At 31.3% G+C, this 25,006-nt stretch overlaps 1 protein-coding gene across 1 annotated transcript in view; it reads left to right on the top strand.

Moving 5' to 3' along the window:
- LOC142328236 (PTS-dependent dihydroxyacetone kinase 1, dihydroxyacetone-binding subunit DhaK-like) overlaps nt 1-25,006 on the top strand; it is a 128,964-nt gene that overhangs the window by 29,794 nt on the left and 74,164 nt on the right. The window contains exon 5 of the mRNA XM_075371852.1: nt 2,051-2,257. Coding sequence (XP_075227967.1) covers nt 2,051-2,257 — 207 coding nt within the window. The remainder of the gene's footprint in view (nt 1-2,050; nt 2,258-25,006) is intronic.

The following is a 25,006-nucleotide window of genomic DNA, read 5'->3' as shown; positions in this document are numbered from 1 at the left end:
TGGCAGCCTATTACAGAATTGAGTGGCTTTTTAAATTGGAACTAGTGTGGGAGTTCAATTATTAACTGCTTTGCGCTTCAGTTTGTAATTATTATAATGTTATTTGTGTTTGTATAACAATATTTCAACTATTTAGTTTTGATGTCAATGTTGATGTTTCAACATCATGTTACTTATTAATTTTCCCCTGAGTTCCGGTTGTTTAATTTAAGGAGATGAACTCTGATTTATTGAGGCTGTTAATGTTGAACGATTAAAAGCTAAATTAATTTGTAAATTGTTAATACAGAGTGTTCAACTTAAAAGAGGCCATATCACTTAGTAGTTTATACTAACTGCATATTTTTGTTAAAATGCATGTATTGATGTGTGGTGGGTAAAATAATTTGAAAAATGTTGGTACGACTGGAGCTGGAATGGAGAGAACTGCTTATTATTGCCTGCACATTTGGATATTACCAATCTGTGTCAAGCTTTGATTTTTGAACAAGGTTGCTAATCGTGGTGTTGTTTGTTAAACTGTGGTTAGCTGTTTAAGAATGTGTATTTGTGATGAAAGCTTAGAGATGAAATCTAATGTTGTGTGCTGGTGAAAGATCAGGGAGAAATTTGAAAAGGAAGCACCAGTGAAAAGTGTTATTCAGAAGTTATTTAAAAAATTTGGTGAAACAGGTTCGGTGTTAGACCAGAAACATGGCCTACACATGTCAGTTTTAACAACACAGGTCGTGAAGGACATTGAAATGGCAGATTACAAGATCTCCTAAATCTTTGTGGAGATTAAACCAGGAGAAAACACTTCATTATTAGGTTCAGCCCACACTGCAGCAAGGATAATACTGAAATGTTATCTGTATCGAATGCAGGCTTTCTATGAAGCTAACTTATTGATTATGCTAAAAGGTTTCACTACTGTCAACGGTTCAAGAACTTCATTAGAGGTAACAATGGTATTTTAGTTAAAAGTATTCTTCACAGATGAAGCGTCTTTTCACCTTGGTAAGTATATTAATAGAACTACTGAACCAGGGATACTGAAAACCTGCACATTGATTCTCCCCTACACCCACAAAAAATAGTCATATGGTGTGCAGTTGGTTTCAAGGTGGATAAATAATAGGACCTTTGTTTTTTGAAAAAAAAAACTACGGATGCTCCCATCTATCAAAGAATTATTCAATAATTCATCTTACTGCAAGAGGACAGCACCACTTGCCATACAGCTTGTTCTACTGTGGAGATACTACAGGATATTTTTAGTAGAAGAATCATTTGTAAAGGATTGTGGCCACCAAGATCGCCTATCTGACTAGTTCAGACTTCTTCCAGTGAGTTTACTAGAAAGAAATTATTTATAGGAGCAATCCCCACCCTAGTAGAAATTTAAAACAAATGTTACCAATGCCAACTAGGAAATAGATAGGGTACAGCTATCAAGAGTAGTGTGTTATGAATTAAAAGGAATCGTTTCATCATATGAAGATTATGTTAGTAACAATGGTGTTAATTTTGTATTTAGTACTATTTTCTCACTACATTTATTATTCTATTAAGTAGTATTCTTGTTTTATTGGTAGTATTATTTCATCTTATATTATTACTCCAAATTTCAAGCCGATCATTTTTGACAAAGTTGTGTTTCTTTATTACATGTTGTGAATTATATAGCGTAATTATTTACTATAATGTATTGTAAAGATGAAAAATTGGAATTAAAGCATTAATATTATTAATAATCTATGGATTAATTTATATATTCATTATTTAATTATTACATTTTATGTTGAATCTTTGAAATTGATTCAGTTAAAACAAGAAAATACCTTCTAAGACATAAATGAAACTGTTACCTATCTATTCCTATAAAATTTCTTAATTATGCATTTTAGATGGTTTATTTGGTAACCATATTGTTAGTGAGGTGCTCAGTTTTACATGATCATTTTTGCTTATCTTATTTGCCTTGTTCTCTTTGTTGAATATACTGTTCATTACATTCATCACTTTAAACAGTTTGTGAATTTATATTGATTTAAATTTTGTTTTTTAGGAACATACTCAAATAGTACAAACAGTCGGCTGTGAATTAGTGAAATCTCTTGCCACTAATGATGAGGACACATGGGCTGATAGTTCATCATCTGAGTGTGAACCTGAAATTGATCCTGAATTATCTTTAAGGGACTATTGGTCATGCATTCAGTGTAAAGCTACAAATAATAATCCATTATTTAGATACTGCGAAAAGTGTTTTAAGGTAAATATATACATTTATATATTTTATTTTTTAGTTTGATTGCTGGTCTCATAAAATTATTTTTAATTTGTTATTTTATGCTTATAATTATGTATTGTGCTTTTTGCTTTGTTTTTCATCTGCTTAGTTTGTTCTTATTTGTTATGTGAGGCTGGTGTTGATTTTTTGTCAGATCATTCATTTTGCTGTGTTAATATAGATTAAATCATGAAACGTGTTTTTTTTATACGTTTGATAATAAAATACAAGGGTCATACTGAAAATAATATCCATTTGCACATTACTGTTACAAATGTTAATGATCCTGCCTGATACAAGGATAACCAGCTATGAGTAGAAACAGGATCTGTTGTTAAATTTCTGAGACAGAAAGTATGTTAGATGTAATGCGACATATTAGGAAGTTTATAGTGACGATAACAAAATGATGAGCTGAGTGACAGTGATATAAAAAATGTGGGGGTAGAACATAACATTGTTTTAAAAACTGGCTTGTCATCGAGTATGATGTGTTGCATCATGTTGGTAAATTGTTCAGAGAGGATTGCTGGAACATGGTTATTACATCATAAAATTTTCACATATTTTTCATAGTTACATGAAATAGTTACTACATTTTTGGTGCGTAAAAATCAAACATCTGAAGGAAGTAGTTTTTACTTTTCTGAGTGGACTAGGAGCAGAGGGTGTGTTAATGATTTTAAAAAACATGTTGTCCGTTATGATATGCCTAATAATAGAGTATGTGGAAACAAGACTAGAGGTAAATAGACGTAAAATAAAAATTTTTTGGAAAGTAAATTTTATTTTTTTATTCATTAACCTTCTATTTTTTCTTTACTTTAGTAGTAAAGTAAGATTTACTTAATACACAATCCTCCTCGTACATTAACTAATGATACATCTTATTTGCATTTTCTTTTATTTAGTGATTTGTATGGTTACTTTGTATCCATTATCTGTAAGTTCTGCCTTGTATCAGAGTAGCGTGGGAGTTACCAGGTTTTGATGAAGTATTTGTGGATACTGTTGACAAAAAATTTTATTTTGTGGACAGTAGTTATTTAAGTACTCATATAAATGAAATTACATTTTAATTTTTTATCATTTTTACCGCATTAGTAACGTAATTAAAACTAGTAAGTATTATTATTATTGAAAGCATTGCATAGAGTTGATAAAAAATGGGAAATGATTAATTTGTGTTTTATTAAAATCTTGTGTTTTTTGTAATTAATTTTTTTTTGCCTTCAGTCATTTGACTGGTTTGGTGCAGCTGTCCAAGATTCCCTATCTAGTGCCAGTCCATTTCATTTTGGTATATCCCCTACATCCTACATCCTTAACAATTTATTTTACATATTCAAAACATTACCTGCCTGCACAGTTTTTCCCATCTACCTGTTCCTCCAAGATCAAAGCGACTATTCCAAGATACCTTAAGATGTGACCTATAACCTTGTCTCTTCCTTTAGATTTATTTTTCCAAATACTTCTTTCTTCATCAATTTGCCGCAACACCTCTTCATTTGTCACTTTATCCACCTACATGATTTTTAACATTCTCCTATACCACCACATTTCAAAAGCTTTTAATCTTATCTTCTCAGATTCTTCGATCATCCAAGTTTCACATCCATATAAATCTATGCTCCAAACATATATTTTCAGAAATGCTTTCCTGATGTTTAAATTAATTTTTGATATAAGCAAATTATATTTCTGCCTGAAAGCTCGTTTCGCCTGTGCTATTCATTTTATATCACTGCTGGTTTGTCTATCTTTAGTAATTCTACTTTCAAAATAACAGAATTCCTTTACCTCCATGGTGTTTTCTTGCCCTATTTTTATATTCAGTGGTCTGTCTACTTTACTTCTACTACATTTCATTAGTTTTGTTATGTTCTCGTTTATTTTCATGCGGTATCCATGTCATTCATTGTTTCTCTCAGCTAGTATATTCCACCCACCTATCAACCTTTTCTTTGGTATTATAAATCTGTGTACCATTTTCATTTAACACATTATTAGATTTTAACTTACGTACCACAAATTCTCCTTAACTTTCCTTTACGCTTCGTCTATTTTACCAATGATCATTTCTCTTTCCACTTCTGAACACTTATCTGTTGCTAATTTGCACTTCCTGTTTATAGTATTGCTTAATTGTTGATACTTCCTTTTTACCTTCATCACTAGCATTATTAAACTTTCTACATTCATCCCTTAGCTGCAATACATCCTCTGATATCCAAGGTTTTCTACCAGTTCTCTTTGTTCCGCCTAAGTTTGCTTCTGCTGATTTAAGAATTTCCTTTTTAACATTCTCCCATTCTTCTATATTTTCTACCTTATCTTTTTTACTCAGGCCTCTTGCAATGTCCTCCTCAAAAATCCCCTTTATCTCCTCTTCCCTTCAGCTTCTCTAAATTCCACCGATTCATCTGATACCTTTTCTTTAGGTTTTTAAACCACAATCTATATTTCATTAAATTTTGATCGCTATCAATATCTGCTCCTGGATATGCTTTGCAGTCGAGTTGATTTCTAAATCTTTGCTTAACTATGATATAATCTATCTGATACCTTGTAGTATTGCCTGGCTTTTTCCATGTGTCTATTATATTATTATTTTTAAATGGGTGTTGGCAATTACTAAATTATGCTTTGTGCAAAACTCAATAGACTTGTATCATTCTATGCTTCGACTCGTAGAATGTTATTTTTTAATTTTTTGGTGACCCCTTCCTTAGTTTCCTCCTGGAGATCTGAACAGGGGACTAGTTTACCTCCGGAATATTTTACCAAGGAAGGTGCCTCCATCTTTGTTACATGAAAAAGCAGAGAGCTACATTTGCTTGGAAAAAAAACAGCTGTTGTTATCCATTGCTTTCGGCTGCACAGTACACAGAAGATTGAGTGATGTTGATATGGCCGTAAGTTCTCCTGACCTACGCCCTTAACAACTACTGAAAGAGCCCTCTTTCAGGAATCATTCCTTAGTCTGCCTTTCAACAGATATCTCTCCTTTATGGTCCAGCTACTAAGTCTCACTGAGCACTGAAGCCCACTCGTCATCGGCAAGGTCGTGATTCATAGCGGGAGAGTTATAATTATGTTGAATGGAAAATTATGAATACAAGAATAATTTTTAAGACCTTACAGTTAAAAAAAAACAAACTAGTCTTTGTGTTTGAAATTTTGTAGTTTTTTATTTTGAATGTTTTGTATTATAATAAAAATAAATTTATTTTATCCTTTTAGGTCCGAAAGAATTTTTTCCCGCCAAGACCTAAAATTAAAAATAACAAGAAGAAGAAAAAGAAAAGAAATAAACAACGCTCATGTCATAATGATAAAATTAATAAGAATGAAAATAAGTGCCATGAATTATTATTGTTGGGCAACAGTAATCTCTCGTCAAATTATACAAATGTAAATCAAAATATTTCTGGTCAAAGTTTAATAAATTCTAAAAACCTATCTTGTTCTTTTTCTGTAGAAAATGGTAGCAAGACTGAAAATTTAGAAAATAACATTGCAGAAAACTACAGTCAGAATTTAAATGACTTTAGAAGTGCTAATATTACTGAAGAAATAAACGTTAATAATTCAGATTTAAGTATAAAAAGCAACTTATCTACTTCAAGTACTGTGAAATTAAACAATGCATCGTATTATATGTCATCATCATCATCTGGTTTTGTCGATGTCAAGGAAAAGATCTCATCCTCAAATGACGTGTGTGATAATTCTAATATTAATTCCGATTTATCCGATAATGTTTCTTTTAAAAATAAGACAATTCAGTGTTCGTTATTGACTAGTAACAAAAATAATAATAATAATTATACATCTCAGTTATGTGAAACATGTTTATCAAGACCAAAAGACGGTATTTTCGTTCATGGACGTAAAATAGGTCACATGTTTTGTTGTTACCAATGCTCTAAAAAGGTTTGGCGTGATACTGGTCGGTGTCCGTTGTGTAACTCTAAAATTAGTCAAGTATTAAAAGTTATTTCATAGAAATATCTAATTTGCATTATTACTTCATTTATAATTAATTCCCATTATTACAGTCAAAGCAAAGAGAAGGTGATTTAACTACAATCAATCTTATTGATAAGGCGTAATACTTACCTTGCCATACAGTTTATCAACTTCTTTATTCTTATTCAAGATCTATCTTTTCTCAAGTACAGTGTTTAAATGTTTACGGAGAGGTGAACGAGTTGTTTTCATAATGTGTGTTATTTACTTTTTGGTAACATGTTGCAGTGCACCAAAACATTTGTCTTGAATGTTCAAATTGTATGTTTGTATTGCTTGCAAGGGAGCTATTTTAATAATTTTATTTTATATTTGAGATTTGTTATAAATTGTTTGTTTATATTCCAGACCAGTTTAAATTAAACAGATGTCCTTATTACCAAAGTCTAATTGATAGATTTATACGAAGTAGATTTGTATTATGTAAATGTTAAAATGTTACTAATATTCTATTTTCAGATTTTTTTCTTTTTGACTAGTTATATAGGTATATTTTTATATATATATATATATATATATATATATATACATTTTTATATGATCCACAATATATTGGACTGCTCAGTACAAGATAATATATATCTGTCACTTCTCCTATTACGTAAATAACCTGAAAATTTGATAGCAGTTAATAGCATATCATATAATTAAACAGACATACTTTATAAATCAATGTAATCTTTCATAGTAATTGTTCACCAAATTTATTTATGTTAGATTAAATATATTATGTTATACTAGCATACAGTCCATTTAAATCATTAATATCTGCCCTGTTAATAAAAGTTTTTACATTTGATAATATGAATCATTTCAAGAACCAGTCTAGTATTATTTATTTCATAATCTAAAATTTTTACTTTCTAATAATTAATATTGTAAAAAAAATTATATCGGTTGGTTTACCTGAAGATTTATGAAAATAGAATATTTGTGATCAAAGTATTTTGTCTGTTATTTGTATTTATTTTCATCTCCATAGTAATTTATTTGTATTCCTGTTTTTATTGCTGCTTGTATTTTGTGTTCAGTTCGACAAGGATATTGAGAGACTGACAAATATAACAATCTTATAAACACAATTTATTACTCTAAACAAAATAAATAATAATAATACTAATAAATATATATAACACAAAATATAATAATTCAAATAAAAAGACAATATTTATTTAATGACAGTTAAAAAACCAGAATACAGTCCAGTTTATGAAAAATGTTATAATGACCACTAAAAATTAATATTGCATTATCAACAAGAAAGTAGAAAAGTGTAAAGTTAATACGGTTCAATTTTTTCAAGTATTATTACTTTTATTGTTTATAAAAGAACCATTCTACACCTTATGAATGAATGATACTGTCACTTTAACTACTGTTTACCAGTAACTCACCAAACACTTTCTTGTATTCAACCACTATCTGCAATGGAATAATACTCTTGATGTATCTTTTACACATTGTTACCAAATGCTTACTGTTGTCATTTATTATCAATACTGCGCTGAACATGATCATGCAAATCTTACTGACTCTCTCTGCCGGTCCCCAATAGTATTTACATCTCTTGGTCTGCAGAACCAGTACCTGACTTGTCTCTTTAATTGTTGAAGTGTGTTAATTTTCATTGTCCGTACCTTTTATTTTTTTATAAGTTCTTATTCTGGTGCGATAACCTTTCTGGTTGAACAAGAACTTTCCGAGTCGCCATTGTCTATATTACAAAGAAGAAATTGTTAAATGAACCCGTTTAACAAATAAATCTGAGTCCCATTATTAATTCCTCATTGTCATTAATTTTTGTACTTATGATAAGCGGTTTACAGTGCATGTGCATTTACCTACATTTGAAGCACATTGACTTCAGTTTCCATTCACACTAATGTAAATAAATTTTATTTTTTGAAAATCATTTAATTATGACTAACCAAATTGTGACTTTGTAACATTGTGTATACTTAAATAAATTGACCATTTTTTTCCACTGCTGTTGTGTTAGCTATATTTAATTTTCCTCAGAATTTGATTTTATGATTATCGCATATATAATCATATTTCTCTATATTTTAATAAAGTATTTTATCTTTAGTTCATCGTAGTTTATCCGCAATAGATGTGGACACATTTCATTTATGATCAGTAGTTGATTGTACTGTTTGTATTTATATTGATTGAGATACATTGTAGTATTTAAATACATTGGATTGGGATTAAGCAATTTTGATATTAGATTAGGAATAAATAGTTTGTTTTTACTTGGAATTAAATAATCATAATGTAATAACTGAATTGGATAAGAATAATTATAATTAAATTAATTGTGTAAGAACGATTAATGTGTTTAGAAAAAAAAATATTTGCTGTTAAAAGTTAATAAGACTGATTATTTTTATATAAGTAGGTTGACAAATTTTTGCTTAATAGTTAAAAAGGTTTTAGAAAGATTAATGTTACTAACATGTAAAACCCTGAGTTGCCTTATACTGTTTTATTACACTACAATAAAAATGTAAGTATTTATATTTTGCTTTTATATTTTAGTTTATAATGAAATGTATAAATAATTTTGATATGTTGTGTTTTTCTTTAATAATTCTTTATGAATGAATTACGGTTATGATTATGTTGTTTCTATTTTCGCACTGCAAGTTTATGTACTTATTTTATGATGCTAGTTATACATTATATTCTGTATTATGTATATATTATTTAGTTTTTATGTGTTAAAATGAAACCAAAGTATTTAACTCCAATAATTAACATAATTATTACCTTATTTAAAAAAGTGTTTGTCAATTTCTTGAATTCCATTACCATTACTTTTTTAATTTAATTAAATTTTTTAAATTCTTTATTTTGGTTGAATACCAGTTGCATTTTGAGAACTGTTCATCATAAATTAATGGCACAAATAAAAATATGCACATACAATTTCAATTTGTAATAATTACCAATAATAATTTTCTTTTTTTGTTAATGAGATGGAGGATCCCATTTGTGAACTGAGTGTCAAACTCTCTAACAGGTTCCACAAGATGTAATTAAAGTGTGTATGTGTGCCTGTGCCCTACCGATTAAACCTCAACCCTGCCATCTTCCTTCCAAGGAAGGGTTGGCTTTCCTCTGCCACCTGGAGTTGGACCCACAATAAATTTTTACTCAACTCTGGGTGTTTCTCCTACTCAAATTTTTCTTAAAATGGGGCCCTGAGACTTAAAGATATGTGACCCCCCCCCCCCCGTTCACAAGATATCAGGGTTGAAGGAACCCTTAACAGAAAGTCCCTTAGGACTTAGAAAATGTTACTCGCCATAGATTGTTTACTTCCTCTTTACTAGCACCAAAAATTTCAGCACTAATAATATGCAAAATACACTTTCACCAATGAAACCTATCGGTTCAAAATTCAACTGTTTCAACTAACGTTCGGCACTAAACACACACCTGGAACTTTCAAACAACACCAAGAATAAAAAACCTGCAACAAGAGAGTATGTCTCTAATGATATTCCTCAGGTAATTCAAGACTAACAATAATTTGATATTAAGTGAAAGTATGTGATCGGACTGACTGATAATTAATTGTGTTGTTCTTTTTTTGTGCTACAGTCATATTGCTTTGATCACTATTGTTCTCTGTGCAATCTTTCCAGACTTTCATCATCCATTCATCTTATTTAAAAAGGTCCGTCCTTTTTTTCTTGTACAAATTCTCTTTTCCATTACCATTTTTGACATTCTTAATGTTCCTGTTATTTATACCAGTCATCCATTCCTATCCCACCTGCCTCATCTGGCTTTAATAAATCTCTAAACTATATCTTTGATTGGCATCTCTAATTCATAATTTTACAGATACAGCATTACCAAAATACCAAAATCTTTGTATCTGTTAATGGACATGTTTCAGTGTTACTAATTACCACAGAGCAAACTGGATTAACATTTATCTTCAATTTCAGTTTCCTGCCTATTTTTAAATAGGTTTAAAGTAGAATAATGCACCCTGATTCTTGGAATAAACTTCTCTTTACTATTCTATTCTCATTTTAAAACATCCTTAGAACATTTTTAAATATTATTTCTTTGATTCTCTTCATTTCCATTGGAATGTTCCTGTGAGTAATTCATGTTGATGCTGTTATCTGTATATTGTGTCCTCAAAGTATCAAAATATAGCATTAATCCTATTCATTTAGCTTGTATTTCAAGATAAAATTTCAAATTTTTTTTATTATGATAAATCTCTTGATATATAAACAGAATAGCAAAATCATCTGCTTAAGAGCACATTTAAGATGAAATATATTTCTTTTGCTCAACTTTTTTTCTGTTATCCTGTATAACTACGTAAATCATTTTACAGGCACGGTTTACGCCTGTATTAAAACTGAATATTCAGTATTTCTTTTGTACCTTCCACATCAGCTTCAAATATCCATGTTTTATTTTATAACGATTGGTGAAAAATATCTGTGTATCGGAGGTAAAAGGCACTGTGTCAGAAATGTTAAATTTTTCAGGAGAACCAGTTGAATGATTCTTTTATATGTTTTCTTAAATTTTGCACTTTTGTCAACTCTGTAAACTTTTTTTACGGGATAGTACATACAGTTTACACATATCTAACATACATATTTTAGATTTTGGTAATCTTTAAACATATTGTTCAATTACTGGATTTAGTGCCATTGATCTCTGCGATAACAACTGCATATAACATTATTATGAAAGCATTCTGTCCTATTAGGAAATTAAAATTCACTTTATAATAACATGAAATAGCTTTATTTGTTCTCATTGTTTTATTACACTACAACATTTTTGAAGAAAAAAGTAAAAAAAATATAACATATCAGGTTTTAAAAATGTTATAACATAATACTAAGTAGTAAAACTAAAATTTCAGTCTTATCTCCTGGATAGTCTGCAGCACTCTTCATGTGTCTCAAACTTTTATAGAAGGGATGACATTCCGTGGGTAAAAACTTCAGCAGGGATAAAATGTCATTGTATTTTTGTGAAGAAATAGGCCTAGATTCTTTAGCATTTACTTTCAGAATTGGCAGAAATTCAAAATTTTTTCAAGTGTTTCTCTTTAAATCTACTTCCTTAAATCATTTTCTGAAGAAATTTTGTAATAAAGATGGCCAATGTTTTCTTGTGTCACTTGAAGATGAATATATCGTGACAGTTGAAATTTTTCCTTATTCACATCCTTTTTTCTGTACACCGTAGGAGAATCTTCTTCACTGTACAAAGACTTAAAGTTTTTGAAGTCCAGTAATCTCATGTTGTGTACAGTGATTTTTTTTTTTTATATTTGTTTAATAACACTTTGCCAATTGTGAGGTGTTAATATGTTTAACTGTAGAAGTTCTTTTGTTTTGCGTTCAACCAAAGCATGGACTGTCTGCTTCCATGTGTGTATGTCCTCACAATAGAAATTTATGATTAATTACTTTAACCTGACTGTATTTAATTAGAGTCTATATTTTTATTCTGCCTGAAACAGTTGTCCGTCCAAATAGTTATTTTGTTCATCATTGAATTTGGTATAACACTATCTGCCCATTTAATTAGCAGATGATCTCAATTCCTCCATGTCCTGCCTTCAAGTCATCCCACATAACGTAGTGTGCTGAGCCATCAGATGAATCGTACAATGTAAACTTTCTTCAGTAGAAACTTTGATAACATTGGTGTTGCAAGGCACTTCTGAAGATCAAAAGTTATTAATTTATGGCTAGAATTTTTCTTTGAATCAGCAGTATCACTAGATTTTTCTTCATATCAATTTTTTACTTCTTGCAAATGTATATATTTTGATGTTATTTTCTCTTATTGTTCTTAAGATAAATTACATTTCAGCTGAGCAATGTACGAATCACATAACATCGCAAGTATCACTTTCAACAGCTTTAAAAGACAAATTGAATTTTTTTATTAAAAATATCAGAGTATAGCCATTTTTTTGCAATACACGCTGGTCTTATGTTATGTTAGTACAGAATGTAAATATAACTCGTACATTCTTGAAAAGCTGAGATCTGGCTCTAAAAACTTTTTCCCCAACCTCTATATTGAGTAGTGACTGTGACATGAAGGAAATGCCGCTATATAACTGAAAACACTAACAATAACTTCCTGTTGATTTTTGTTTGTTGGAGTGTTAGTTCCCCGTCTATCTAATTCAACTATTCCTCTTTTTGTCTTTTCCTGGTTGTATTAATAACAACTTGATACACAGAGTGTGTTTAGAAACATTGTTTGGCAGATCCTAACTTTTTGTTTATTCACTACAAAATTGTACACCAAGCTTTGGTCTTTTTTTGGGTTTCTACCTTCTCTTGGCCATAATCGGTATATTTCCTTCAACTCAATACAAGAACTAATATATTGTCTTTTAATATTAGCATCTTCCCTTCATGCCAGTATGCCTTAAATATCTCTATTCTTTATTTTCTGGAATTTTTTCCCCGCATTTAAATTTACAGGTCCATGTAGGCTTCATTTTTCTTGCAGCAATGTTCTTCCCTATTTTGTTAATGTAGTGCTGTCCGTCTGCATGTCTCGACTTTCGTTTGTTACACATTCATTGTATGGCTTACGCTGACATTTTCTACCTTCTTTTACAATCCTTAAGTTATTTATTTAATCTGAAATGATTAAAATTCATTTAATCTGAAATGATTAAAATTATAATTTTATATTATAATTTAAACAATCTTTACAGGTTTGTAAATCTTAACAAAGATTGTAAACAAGATTGTCATGCTTGTAAAACTACTGTAGTTATAGATTATTTATGTCTCTTGGTAAAATCCGAGCAAAATTATTACGCATTTTATAACAGAAGTGCTACTGAGAATGAAATTCCTTTTAAGTAGTTAACTTGCCTTGTATTTTTTATTGCTCTGGTCTAGGAAGTTGTATTTTTTTTTAGATTTTGTGTTTCATAATACATATTGTTTCACTTAATATTATAAGTTAATTTAAAGTAAAAATACAAAGGTATTTTAAATTTCTTAGTATTTTTAGATATAGTATTATTTTGTACTTGTTGGGGTTGCACAGGAAAAAGAGCTGCTGGTAGCACCACAAAAATTTATTATGTATTTGCGAATATAAATCGGTCATTACCAAATGAAATGCACTGCACAATGTTCATACTTGACATGCACTATGCAACATCTCAACACCAACTGAACTACGAACATAACCCACACACAAATACCCCCCCCACTATATATGCACACAGACACACCCAAATGTGGGTTCATACACACACACACACACACCCCAAAGACTCGACAGTACTCTTACCTTTATTTCCCTTGTTATCTTTTGTTTCCTCCAAAACAAGGTTTACTATCATCACTCCATGAGAGGTTATGACACATTTACGTAAATTACTGTTTGAATTCATTTTAGTGACAAACTCATTTCAATAAAGAAGGGAAGCAAACAAAATGTACACACAAACATATTCGAAATGTTCACAGACAAGTTGCAACACGAAACTGAAAAGACTAGTTGCACTACAATGGTGGGGGGTAAAGGACACTATCTGGACATAGTGCTAGCTTATTCTCAATTTTCTGGAGGTAAACAGCTACATGTCCATAGTGCCCTTTACCTTGCAAGCATGTTGGTACATAGTACCTTTTCCAACTGGCTAAATCTGTTATTTTTAGGCTTAGGACATAGTGCTTTAACCTTTGAAAAAAAAAAAATTACATAGGAATGCAATAAAAAAATCCTTAATTTCGTAAAAAACTGGACATAGTGCCTGTTACCTCCGATACACAGATATATTCATAGTAATACTGTCAAAAGTCTTCATAAAAGCGGTAAATAAAATATGGAAGTCAAAACCTTTTTTACAGTAAGTATTTGATAAGTTGATAGATATTAAAAAGTAATGAAAATATCTTTATAAGATATTTTCACTATTTAATTTTAGACTTAATGGCATTATACATACATTGATGTACAGTGGAACTTCTCATAACGAGCATAATCGTTCTAGAATCTTACTCGTAATGCGAAACACTTGTTAAGTGAAACAATTTTTCTCATTTAAATTAATGTAAAATATGATAATGCATTCCATGCCAAAAAATATTCAAAATTTTTATATGTAACATTTATTTAAAGAAAATTACTTATACATAAATTGTTAAGGAGCAGAATCATCCGTATGTAGTTAGTTATTTATTAATTTATGACACATCTAATTCTTTTTTACTAGAAAGCTATATAGTGACATTTGTTTTTCTCGGCGCTTTAAAATTTGGTGAAAATGTGACACCACATTATCATTAAATAGATTTATAGCGCGCATAGCCACCGTGTTGTTAAGGTGATGGTTTTCAACGTGCGATGCAACAGTTTCCCATGCTTTCAGTATTTCTTTTATTGCGCTGGAAGATGTTGCTTTGCTGTTTCTTCATCCTCTGCTGACAAACTCTCTTCTACAACTTCTTGCTGTGAAAGACACTGTAGTTCTAAAGCTGTTTGGAGGTCAACTCTTGGTTGTGCTCTTCCACAAGCTCATCAATATCATTGTTATCCATCTCCAGTCCCAGGATATTTTGTAAAGACACAATCTCATTGACTATAGGCTTCACAGGTACTGTCTCATACCCCTCAAAGTCACATTAAACAATGCTTTCTGGCCAAAGCTTCTTCCAAGCAGAAGTGAGGATTTTCTTCCCGTGCCATATCAATCCTCTTCCCACGCCTTATCAATCATCTTAAGGCAGGCAACAATGTGAAAGTGATCCTTCCAAAACTCTTCGAGAATGAGATTGGACCCTTCAGTCACTTCAAAACAACACTCAAAGAGTATTTTAATGTAGAGTTTCTTAGTGTGAAATAATTTACTGGCCCGTAGGCTGACTAATGGAATGGTGTTGGTAGAAACTGAATCTTGATGAAATTAGATTCTTCAAGGAGGTCATCTTGTAGGTCTAGAGGTTCGGCAGATGCGTTGTCCATAAGAAGCAAGACATGGAGTGGCAGATTCATATCTAGCTAATATTTTTTCAGAGAAGGACCAAACACTTCATTGATCCAATCAGTAAAAATGTCACATGTCAAGTCTTGTTGTTAGATCTCCACATCACATTCAGCCTGCTCTTCTGGACAGTATACTTCCTGAAGGCTGTTGGAGTTTCTGAATGGTAAACAAGCAGCTATTTAATTTTTAAATCGCCACTTGCATTGGCACAAAATAGCAGCGTGAGCTGGTCTTTCTTGGCCTGTGGCCGGGCAATGCATTCTCCTCTGCTGTTATATAAGTTCGCTTCTGCATCTTTTTCCAGAAGAGGTATGTCTCGTCAAATTAAAAACCTGTTGTGGCAGATAATCCTCAGAATTTACAAGCTTCTTGAAGTGGGTGATGAAGATTTCAGCTGCCTTTGTGTCAGAGGTTGTTGCTTCACCGTGCCTTACAACACTGTGGATGCCGGTTCTTCTCTTAAACTTCTCTTCTCTTTACCATCCATGACAACCCTTAAATACTTCTTCTTCAGTCAATGATCATGGCGTGTTCTTAACAAGGTCTGAAAATAACTTTTGCTTTGTAACAAATTACGTTTTCATTAATAGTATTGCCTTGTAATTGCTTTTTGTTTATCCATATGAGAAGCAAGCTTTCAACATCATCAAGAATATGTAATCGTTGCATAGATACCCTTGTCACTTCCTTTGAAGCATGTATCTCCTTAATCTTATCCTTGTTCTTGAGGATAGTGCAAAACTATTAGCACTATCCTCTGCACTATATTATAAATCTATATATATTTATCCTTTGCACATCTATATATATATATCTCACTATATAAATCTATCCTTTGCACTATATTTGACCGATCGTATGTGCGTGCTAGATCAGCCACGTTCACACCTTGTTCTCACTTTTCAGTGATTGCATGTTTCATTTCTATGGTTATTCTTCTTCTCTTATAGCTGCCTTCTAGTGGTTTATTCATCAAAGATATTTTTGCAAGGGTTATGAGGGGGTGCTTAAAAGTTCCTGGCTTTGCCTAGAAAGATTGGAGCCAGAGTTTTGAAATTATCCATTTATTCAATATATTCTCTCCCGAGACTGATACACTTGGTACATGGTTGTTGCAGCATTTCTAGTCTGTGCAAATAAGAGTCTATGATTGGGTGCGAAACCAACTCTCAGCAGCTTCTTTGACATCTTCAGTGACCTCAAAACTAATACTCTTCAGGTGTTTCTTCAAGTTCGGAAACAGATAATAGTCTGAAGAGGCTAGGTCTGGTGAGTAGGGAGGATGGTTAACCAGTTGGAAACCCAGGGTCGTCAGTTTGGCAGCCATAACGTTGGATGTGTGGGCAGATGGATTGTCATGCAAGAAAAAGATCATTTTGGCCAACTTCCCTCAATGTTTTTTCTTAATTGCCTCCTTCAGTTGGTCCAGCAGGTTAGCATAATATTATCCAGTTATACTAGATCCCTGAGGTAGCTAGTCCACCAACAAAATGCCGTTTTTGTCCCAGAATACAGATGCCATCATTTTTTTGGTCGATTTCTGGGTGCTCATCAACTGTGAAGTGGCTAGTCTTTGAAACAAGATATCCAAGTTTTCACAGTGCTGTAGGAAGCACACTTCTCTCCTAGTGCTTGTGATATATCAGTGTAAATGTCCTTTGCTGATTTTCTCAGGAGAAGCTAAAACTTCATGACAACCCTTAACTCTACTGAAAAGAAATTTGGTTGAGACTTGCCATCTTGGCTTTCACCTGCAGCAGAAAAAATTGTACAAATCCTAGACACTTGGTATTTACGCAGTATCATACTATTTCAAACTTTCAAATGAGCTCAAACTTGTTTTTTTATTCAACCACAAGGCATCAAAGCCAGGAACTTTTCAGCGCCCCCTTGCATTTAATTTTACAGAAAAAAAAATCGCAAACAATGTCTAAACACAAGTTTGGAAAATATGTAATCACAAACGGCACTAGCAAGATAGTGCAATGAATCCTAAACACAGATTGGTGAGCACTGGTGATGACGACACAAGCAAGTGACATAAAGAGGGTACTTCTTTCCTGTGTCACTTGTTTTGTGAAATGTTGGTGCTCGTTAAGTGAGGTTCCACTGTATATTGAATACATAATTAATTTTACATTTTGTCACAATGGATGATTGGAATTTTAATATATTGGTTAACTACTACAATGTTAAAAAAAAAACTGATTATGAATCCAAGAATTTTCGAAGTATTTTTTTAATTTGCAAGTTCATATTGTAAGTACCTTTGTGGAAGGTTTCATTTAATGAAACTGTTTCAGTAAATAACAAATAAGAAAATTACTCTTATTAAAATACATTTTTCTATCAGTTGAATTCAAGCTGTAGTTGGTGGAAGTTAAAATGTAATTATTTAATTTGTATTGAAATTAATTTTCTGTAAATAAATTTAAATAGTAGAGGTTCAGGAAGTATAATAATTATATATTTTTACTTTCTCAGTAATTGTAATACGAGGGTTATTTTTTTTCAAGGTCCGATCAGTCATGAAATTAAAATCACAGTGAAAATTAAAAAAAATGTTTATTTGTATCAAGTACTTGCATAGTTACGCTATTTCTCTACATAGTTGCCACTCCGTTGCTAAATTTTTTAGCAACGCTAAATCGTTGTAGCGTGGTACCAACTTTCCAATACCCTTGTCATAGAACGGAGCCGCCTGTGTTTTCCGCCATGTTTCTATGGTGGTCTGCAGCTCGATGTCTGTGCCAAAATGTTATCCTCCTAGCCAGCGTTTCATGTGAGCAAAGAGGTGAAAATCGGATGGAGCCAAGTTCGGACTGTATGGTGGGTGATCAAACACTTCCCGATGAAAACCCTGCAGGAGCTTCTTTGTTACAGCTGCAGTGTGCGGTCGAGCATTGTCATGAAGAAAGACTGTAGTCTCTCACTCACAGCGGTGTAGAGAGCTGACCTTGAAATGTCAGGAAATGAATCGCTCAATACAGAAATTGTGTACTGACGATTTTCTCGAATTGCCTCATCCACTCTTTCAACGATTTCATTGGTTGACACTCGCTTCCTTTGCTGACTGCCTGCATCATGAACATCTGCACGTCCTGCTTTAAAGTTTCTGCACCATTGTCGCACTTTGCTGTCACTCATTGAAGTTTCATCGTACACATTACTTATTCGTCGATGAATTTCAGCTGCATTACACAAATTATCAACTTTTCCTACACTTTTTTTTTGTCATACTTTGTAAATATACTTATTTACATGAATCAAGTATTGTACCGTTAAATTTTGGAGTATGGGTTCCAAAAGAGTAGAAGGTGAACGAACCCACCGGGTTGGTCTAGTGGTGAACGCATCTTCCCAAATCAGCTGATTTGGAAGCCGAGAGTTCCAGCATTCAAGTCCTAGTAAAGCCAGTTATTTTTACATGGATTTGAATACTAGATCGTGGATACCGGTGTTCTTTGGCGGTTGGGTTTCAATTAACCACACATCTCAGGAACGGTCGAACTAAGAATGTACAAGACTACACTTCATTTACACTCATACATATCATCCTCTGAAGAATTATCTAAATGGTAGTTACCGGAGGAAAAAATAAAAAATAAAAAGGTGAACGTGCTAAGTCTATGCTTTGGGTAATTTATAAATTAACTTTGTAGAAAGAACAGTTCAAGAAAAAATCATATTGATTGTATCAATATGGATACATTTTTATGTTGACAAGATAATAAATAATCTGCTATCCTATATTTATACAAATATAAAAAATACCATTGTTTTTCTATTCTTTTAATAATGAATATACGCAGTAATATAGATGGTTTAATAAATTAGTTTCTGTATATCAACATAACTAAACTATGGTGAATGTAACTCTTGTAACATTCACATGTAAAGTAAGTAATGCACATGTTGTTAGCATTTTTTAGTAGCCAACTGTAGGAGTTTTAGATACATTTAAAACATTTGCTTATGATTCATAAAATAATTATTGATTGTGCTTTAAGTTTGTTATGATTGTAAAAATCTAAGTTAGTTGGATGACTACTGAAAGAACTGCTGTGTTTGGTTTGTATAATATAACTACTATTTCTGTTTCTTCAGATCCTCATCAAATGCTTGTTTCTATTGGTTTAGGTCCAAGAGACCCAAATCTTTTTTAAATGAATTTTGAGGTTTTTTTCTGTCTTCAGTCATTTGACTGGTTTGATGCAGCTCCAAGATTCCCTATCATTTCATTTCAGTATACCCTCTACATCCTACATCCCTAACAAATTGTTTTACATATTCCAAACGTGGCCTGCCTACACAATTTTTTCCTTCTACCTGTCCTTCCAATATTAAAGCGACTATTCCCTATTCCAGAATGCCGTAGTATGTAGCCTATAAGTCTGTCTCTTCTTTTAACTGTATTTTTCCAAATGCTTCTTTCTTCATCTATTTGCCGCAATACCTCTTCATTTGTCACTTTATCCAGCCATCTGATTTTTAACATTCTCCTATAGCACCGCATTTCAAAAGCTTCTAATCTTTTAGATACTCCGATCGTCCAAGTTTCACTTCTATATAAAGCGACACTCCAAACATATACTTTCAAAAATATTTTCCTGACATTTAAATTAATTTTTGATGTAATAATGTAGACTAATGTATTAGTCTACATTATTTAGGTACTAATTTTGATTTTCTAAAGGATTTCGCTATGGAATCAAGACCATAAAGTTAATAAAAGTTTTGCACTTCCATAAGCATTCAGGTAATGAAGCGTGTGATAAGTTTAACGTATTTATTAACTAGTAAAAATGTTGTAGAATACACCTCTTCTTTAGTAACAAACAGGGGATGATGAGTCTTTTCTGATTATTTGAATCGCATTAGCAGGTTTGCAGCAGTCCCAACAAAATGTATTGAAAAAGCTGCATATCGGTATGTAATAATATAAATTCTTCAAAACCAGATGCAATTAGTGTAAGTCAACATGAGCAAGCGTGTTTTGTAATCATGAAAAAAGATAATGTTAAGGTTTTTGCCTTTTTTTCTGGAAAAAAAAGAAAATGATTGAATGGCTTACTAAATGAATGAATGACTTATTAGTTGTAAGTCTGAAAACAGGTTGTAATTTTTTTTATAAATAAAAAGTAGTTTTGTTTATTAGTACACATATTCATAATAAAAAAATCAGTAATCTTAGTGAGCCGTTCAGACTAACAAATTTATTTTTACATAAAGAAAATCAAATACCAGATAAAATGTTTTTTAAAAACAAAATGCAGAGCCTAGTCATATATTATTAGTTTATAAGTTTTTAATCAATAAATCATAGACACAAGGATTCGAATTATAGATGACTGTAATTCCAGTGCAATCAGTTGATTGATTTAGCATAAAGATAACATTTTTTTCCATCTCAAAATTATTTAATTCTCTTCAAAAAACCAAAAATGAAATAGTGCTTTCTACTATTGAAAACCAAAGAAAAAGAGATATAGATAAATTATAATCATAATGAAACTGTAATTTCAGGAATTTTTTATCACTGTGATATACTTTACTAAGCTGATCTTTACTCTGATCAAACATATCCGTCCCAGATTACAAGTTCACTTTAGGTTCTGACCTACTTATTACTAAGACTCCCAAATTCCTGTTCCAGAAACCTTATCTGGAGATGCTGCATTATCTTAGGCAATACTCTTAATTTATCAACTTCCTCCAAAAAAGCAGCTGTTCCAGTCCAACTCTAGAAATTATATTAATCAATTGTCTTACCCGGTTGAGCACCATCATTTCTAAACTAAAGCGCTCTAACTCCAGGAACTTGAAACAAACTTCAGAATTTGATAAATGGTCATTTTGTCTAATCTTCATAGTCAATTAAACATTTATCTAATAATCTTAGCCTAATATCAGCAAACTCCTTATTTCTGCTCCCACAAAATGATTTTGAGTATTATATAGGTTAAATTATCTTTAAAAAAAAATGTTTGATTATGTTGATTGTGTTTTACCACAAATTGATCATGTTTAAACAGAGAATTCCTAAATGTTGACTTAACGTTAATTTAGTATCCCAGCAATCTGATTTTGGTTGCAAAAGTATATTTCTTACTTTATTTGCATGCAAGTGCAGATTCTGATAAAATGCTGAGAACGTATATAAAATATTCACTAATATATTTAATCACTTTTCTTTCAAAAATAAAAGATTTTAATTTCTTGCGTTTCAAAACTATATGAAAAGCAATAACTTGTGCTTTTTTCAGTGTTCCCTTTTAAACTCCAATCACAAAAATCACTGAGAATTTTTAGTTTTGCTTGAACGTCAGATGATTAGACTAAAATTAATGTCAGCATAAAGCAACATCAATATATCCCTTCCTTTATTGATACTCAATCCGTACTGACCATTGTCATTAAATATTGTATAATATTACAGTCTTCTTGAAGTATGGCTTTATTTAAAGAGATCTCTTCTGAAGATTCCCTTACATTCTACATAACAGTTTTGGCCTATCATATAGATTTAAAAATTTGCAAAATTTTTCTGCTTAATCCTCTTTCATACAGTTTAAACCACTTTTTATCATGATCAAAGGAATCAAAAGTACGGGCAAATTTCAGAAATATCGAACAGATATGAACTTTTCTTATAAATGTTCAATATGTGGATATTGTGAGTGGTTAAGTAATGAATTAATTACAAAAATGTTATTCCTACAACCTGTTTCATAAGTCTAGTTGTTAAAACGTTTGGTTACATGACTGATAATTGAAGGGATTCTCTTTATTGCCCTTTTCGATACTCCACCATGCAAATGTCACTTTGTGTAAAAAAATTTTTAAATAAGTGTAATGAGTAATGTTAACATTTTTGTGGCTGAAGTAAGTCAAGGCCTGCTAATTTTCCATTTTTCTTACGCTATTAAATGCCTGCAATTCAGGCAAAGAAATTTATAGTTTTAAATATTAATCTTAAATTGAGAAAGAAGTATAATCCCCATTTAAAAGAAAAAGAAGTTCTGACTTTTTTAAAAATTTGCTGTTTTATGCAAGGGAATTGTTCATTATTATGATTTTCTGAAATCTCTTAACATTTTCCAAAACTCAGATGGATTTTTCATGTTTGCCCCATCAATCAGAGTATTTTACCATTTCTTTTCACTTTGTGATTGTTAAATAATCTTTGAGATTCATTTCAGCAGAACACATTTTGTTACAAAGTTTAAGAAATTTATAGACTTTTCTGTTTGCCCAAAAAATACTGATTAAACCATAAATTCTTTGCTTTAAAACCATTATTCCAGTATTTGTGTTGGTAATATTCACTTGCTCTATGGTTCTCTTAAATACAGCCACCATATTTTTATGAAAATGACTAAATTATGATCATTATAGTATATTTCAAATGCATGATGTAAAATCATAATTTATGTAGAAATATCCAAAGACCAACCAAAAGTTATCCATTGTATCATAGATTCATGCAATGCAAGTTAATATGTTATTTGCTATTTATTCTTAATGTTTCTACCTGTGATTATTAATCTTCATCAAGCGCAAGTTTCTGACTTGTAATCTGGTAAAATTGCAGTAGATTACAATCCTAAATTGCTTTAACTCGCCTGTTCAGATATTGAATTCAATGCCAATAATAATAAAATAGGATGTACAGATGTTATACATCCAATTATACTAGAATCTGCTCCCAAAGATTAATACAACAATCGGTTTTCAGTTAAGGCTTTCAATGTATTTTACCAATAACAAACTGCATGCAATTAAAATAAATTTTGATAAATAACCATAGATTTTCATATCGATAATAGCAATTTTCCCTAAATTTCCTTGCTTTATAAAAGTAGCCAATCCGTTACTAGTGATGGATTTAATGAATTTTTTTTTGTTCATGATCATTTTTAATTGGAAATTTAAAAATGTTTAATCGTTAATTGGAATTATGTGTATCATAATAGAATTTTATTTCAGAGTACACTTCACTCGCATTATTTAAAACTTGAAAAATAATGGTGGAGGAAGCCAAACATAGATTTTAGGGGCTGAATGTGGAAAAGTTACATCATCTGTATGATTATCATGGGAATTCAGTCCCAGATAAAATGAAATCATACTAGGTGTGATAAAAAAAATAATGAGCAGCACTAGACATGCTACAATCATATATAGTACGTCTTAGAAATGTACATTGTAAACATAATGTGTGTATCAATATCTTCAGTCATAAACGTGGAGTTCAAATTTGGCAGCCAGTAATAGTTTGATGTATTTTATTACTAGTGGTAGTTTATTTTGTTTGAAAATGATGGAACAAAGGATTTATATTGAATTTTGTGTTAAAAATGAAATAAAGTGCAGCTAACTGTGAAATGAGAGAGAAGGCTCTCATTTCATTGGCAAGGATGTTATTTTGACATCAAAAGTTTATGAGTGGTACAAGTAGTTTCCAGAAAGCCGTGAAGATAACAAAAGGTTTGTCCTGACATATCAACAACTGATGAAATTATCAGCAAAAATAAAGAATATTGTGATCAATAATCGGCAAATCACTATTAAAAAAAATGTTGAAGAGGAGGGAATCTCTTGTAGCTCGTGTGAAACAATTTTGACAAGAGTATGAAATGAATAATAGCAAAAGAGTTATTCCAGAACTGTGAATTTTCAACAAAGAAAGTTCACAAAAACATGGTGGAACAGTTGGTAGCTGATATTGCTGATAACTCAGAAATACTCAAATATGTCAAAAGAGAAGACAAAACATGGGTGTTTGGTTGTAATGAAACAAAGATCCAATCATCATAATGGAAGGTTTATAAAGAAACAAATAGAAAATAGCATACCAAGTTCAATTGAATGTTTTCTTTACTGTTTTTCACTTAATGGTTTCATCCATTATGAATTCTTACAACAATATTGTATGGTTAACAAGTAGTATTACTTAGCAGTTGATCATTTTTACTCTACAGCCAGAAAATGATCCGATGAAAATGTGGGCAAACAGTTATTTATTACCACAATAATGCTCCAGTTCACTCTTCATTATTAATTCCTGATTATTAAGCCAAAAATAACAACATACTGATGAGTTACAGCATTATTATTTCCAGATGTGGCATTCTGTGACTTTTGCATGTTCCCACCCATTAAAAGAACAATGAATTGTGACATAAGATGAAATAAAAAATAAATAAAAATCGCCAAATTTTGTATCCAAAAAATACTTTTCTCAAATGTTTTGAGGTTTGGAAGAAGAGTCTGGCATAAGTGTCTCTCATTGTTGTGAGAATACTTTGGATGAGACAGTGTAAATTTAGAAGAATAAGTAGATTCTTTTTTATAAAAATTAAAATTCTTATTTTTCCATCACACCTTATATTTAAATTTGTCGTGTAACATTAAAGAACAGTTGATTGGCATTGCCTTTATTATATCCACTGCAAAAGTGACATAGGTTTATTGTTTACCATGCATTGTTTGATACTAGGAAGGAATATATCAATTTATTGTTTTACACATAAAGCCTCATCCATTTTTATGTTGGTTTTGCACTAGCCTTGAGGTACAAGAGGCACCTTTCGCTTTTTCTAATCATTTTTCTCAGATTTTTTACTCTACAGCCTGAATCCCCATGATGGATGGTGTTTAGGTGAACT

Source organism: Lycorma delicatula, chromosome 7 (assembly GCF_047948215.1).
Source record: "Lycorma delicatula isolate Av1 chromosome 7, ASM4794821v1, whole genome shotgun sequence".
NCBI lineage: Eukaryota > Metazoa > Arthropoda > Insecta > Hemiptera > Fulgoridae > Lycorma > Lycorma delicatula.
The sequence above is the reverse complement of the archived record's forward strand: the minus strand, read 5'-3'. Positions and strand labels throughout refer to the sequence as shown.